Below are 3766 nucleotides of genomic sequence, written 5' to 3' on the forward strand. Positions count from 1 at the left end.
GCTGGAATCACAGAAGTATTGAGAAGCTAATGTCATTTTCAACTGCTGTACACTGGTGGTAGCGGCTTTGTATTAGGTCATGCAGTTTGAACATCAGGCCAGTAGGTGGCGCTTGTAGCTAAGAGCCGCTATGGGGGCAGCAGAAGGGTTTACGCTTTACCAGTCATAAAATTGGGAGATTTGTCACGTTCCAGATCTTAGAGAAAAGACTTTTAGTTATTTCTCATTCATTATAATACTACCTGAAAGTCTCTGGAATACAACTTTTTGTTATGTCGAGATGTGTTCTTTCTATACCCATTTTTATTTATTTATTTTTTTCCTTAGAGGATGTTGAGTTTCATCAAATGCTTTTTCAGCATCAATTGAAAAAAATGATAATATGTGGATTAAAGATATAGATGTAAAACCTAAGATTATAAAAACTCTGGATAATACCCTAGACAATACAATTTAGTACATAAGAACTGGCAAAGACTTTATTCTGAAAATGATAGAAGCAATTTTAACAAAATCAAAAATTGACAAATGGGACCTAAGTAAACTAAAGAGCTTCTGCATAGCAAGATATACTATCAACAGAGTAAACAGGCAACCTCTAGAATGGGAAGTAAAGTATTTGCCACCTATACATCTGACAGAGGTCTAACATTTATAATATACATGGAATTAAACAAACATACAAGAAAGAAAAAGTGGTCAAAGGACACGAAAAGACATTTACAAAAAGACATACATGTGGCCAAATAGCATAGGAAAACATGCTGAATATCACTATCATTGGAGAAACACATATTAAAACTACAGTGAGGTACCATCTCACATCAGTCAGAATGGCTAATCTTAAAAAAAGTAATACCAGATGCTGCTAAGGTTGCAAGAAGAAGCGATCATTTATACACCTTTGGTGGGAATATAACTTAGTTCAACCATTGTGGAAAGCAGTGTGGTGATCCCTCCAATAACCTCAAGCCGAAGTTTCATTTGACCCAACAATCCCACAGCTGGACAGATACCTAAAGGAATATAAACATGTAGGTTCACTGCAGCACTATTCACAATAGCAAACACATGGAATTTACCTAAATGCTCATAGTGGCAGAAAGGATGGAGAAAAACGTGGTACATAGAACCATGGAAAACTATGCAGCTAAGAAAGGAATGAAATTATGTCCTTTGTAGGAACATGAGGACACTGGAAGTCATTACTCTTTGCAAACTAAGAAGTCAGGAACAGAAAACCAGACACTGTATGTTCTCACTTATTTGTTGGAGACAAATAATGAGAAATATTCTCTCAAGGCCTGAGTCTTGTTTACTCAAAAAATCCTTCTATAATAAGTGTTCAACAAGTTCTCATATGCCTTTAAATATCCTATTTCATCTGGACCATTTATATCACTCAATAAAGCCAAGAGAACTCTATGTAAAAGTGAGATTCTATGATAATAAATATCTTAACAGTGAGAATATGAAGGATATAGATGGTTTATTAATTTGATGGGTACATAACTGTGGGATACACTATGTTCCTATGAAGAAGACATACAGATTTCAGAGCTAAGTAATGTTTCCTACGTTGTGTGTTTGACTTGGCAGTGGTGGATTTGAGAGTGTGGCAGGTGCACAGACCATGTGGATCAGAAATCAACAGGTAAAGATGATGACCATCTATGGACATGAACTAAAAGTATGTAAAGACTTCAAGTAATTCTATTTAATGGAGTTTGAGCTAAAACCCAAACTTATTCAAAACACAAATTACTTAGTATTTATTTTGGATTTATGAGTTTATCAAGAAATTCAAATTCCTATTTCCATTTCAACTCCTGATTCCTACTCTCAGTGGGAGGGAAAACTCAGAGCCAATCACACATGACAGGGCAAATCTGTCAACCAAGAGTCTTTCCACTGAAGGGTCTGGGAGCTCAGGACTCTCAGGCAGGTGCTGGGGACTCTGTCTTGGGAGTGCCCAGCAGATCTCGGAACGCTCCCTGGGGCCTGCTGGGCACTCATGTAGGATAACTAGTGGCCACTTATTCAGAGTTACCAGTGAGCTCTGACTGTTCCTAATGGGACCAGGATGGAGTCAAGGTGCTGCTCAATGTCAGAGACAGCGATGGTCCCAGAAACAATCAAGGTAATCTCTATGCCAATGAAATGTGGATTCACAGTGAGGAGCACATCCTGGGAGGGGGGATTGTTCTTCATTAGGAAGAGTGCTGTCCACAGAAAGCTTAGAAATGGGGCAGGGGGTGCATTTCCTCAAGCAGGATTAGGGCTTGATCCCTCAGTATCCCACTCTTGTGTGGCTGATGTGGCATCTGTGTATTTTTCTCATCCTAGACCAGGCTTTGAGCTGTGAAATACCCTGCCTCATGAATATGCAAATAACCTGAGGTCTCCTGAGATAAATATAGATATATTGGTGTCCTGACAGCATCACATAACAACCACATCCCTCCTCTAAAGAAGACCCTGGGAGCACAGCTCATCACCATGGACTGGACCTGGAGGCTCCTCTTTGTGGTGGCAGCAGCTACAGGTAAGGGGCTTCCTAGTCCCAAAGCTGAGGAGGGGATCCTGGTTTAGTGAAAGAGGATTTTATTCACTGCTGTGTCCTCTCCACAGGTGCCCAGTCCCAGGTGCAGCTGGTGCAGTCCGGGGCTGAGGTGAAGAAGCCTGGGGCCTCAGTGAAGGTCTCCTGCAAAGCTTCTGGATACACCTTCAGCATCTATGCTATCAGCTGGGTGCGACAGGCCCCTGGACAAGGGTTTGAGTGGATGGGAGTGATTGTCCCTGTTGCTGGTATAACAAACTACGCACAGAAGTTCCAGGGCAGAGTCACGATTACCGCGGACACGTCCACGAGCACAGCCTACATGGAGCTGAGCAGCCTGAGATCTGAGGACACGGCCGTGTATTATTGTGCGAGAGGCACAGTGTGAAAACCACATCCTGAGGGTGTCAGAAACCCTGAGGGAGAAGGCAGCTGTGCGGGGCTGAGGAGATGACAGGGGTTATTAGGTTTAAGACTGTTTACAAAATGGGTTATATATTTGAGAAAAAGAGAACAATAGAAACAAGTACATATTCTAATTTTATGATAAATATTCCATTCAAGAGTCGTCATATAAGCCAGATTCACGGAGTGGGAAAGGCCACACTCAATAAAGTTGATACGAACATTCCGTGAAGGTGCTACTGTGAACAAGTTTTCCAGTGGGATGAACACATGATTTGGAGCAAGGTTATTTGATCACATGGTGAGACTAAGAATGATTCTTAGAAAGTGGCAAAAATGTCTTTCAAATGTTGCTGTCCCTCCTTATCATAAAGTTTATTTTAGAGCAGTTTTAGGATTACAAAGAAATTGCACAGAAGGTGTGAGAATTCCCACTAATCCCTGCCCTACACAGGCACAGCCTCCTCCACCATGACCATCCTGCCCCACAGGCACAAATCTGTTACAATGGATCAATCTCCAAGGACACTTGGTTCCTTCTTTTTCTGGTGATGCCCTAATGTAACAAACCTAAAATATTTCAGAGCACCACAGGTTTTTTCACCACAGATTTTTTCTAGAACTGATATTAGTCAGAGGAAAAGTGGGTGAGGCTATTACTATTTGAACTCTTTCTTCCAAAATCCACAAAATATATATTAATTTACAGATTATCTGACTTCTGGTTTACAATGCTCCTTCCCAGAGAGTAAGATTTTTAAGATTTTAGAGGCAGGTTCATGTCTCTAAAAGACCTGAAAA

The 3766-nt window shown here is 40.9% G+C and overlaps 1 gene segment (V, D, J or C); it reads left to right on the forward strand.

Annotated features, from left to right (window-relative positions):
* The first annotated feature begins 2444 nt into the window (after positions 1–2444).
* On the forward strand, positions 2445–3353 carry LOC105525090. The segment is given in 2 exon segments: positions 2445–2545; positions 2632–3353. Coding segments are annotated over 2 exon segments (363 nt in total).
* The last annotated feature ends 413 nt before the right edge of the window (positions 3354–3766 follow it).

The sequence above is a fragment of the Colobus angolensis genome, unplaced genomic scaffold, assembly GCF_000951035.1.
Source record: "Colobus angolensis palliatus isolate OR3802 unplaced genomic scaffold, Cang.pa_1.0 Scaffold519, whole genome shotgun sequence".
NCBI lineage: Eukaryota > Metazoa > Chordata > Mammalia > Primates > Cercopithecidae > Colobus > Colobus angolensis.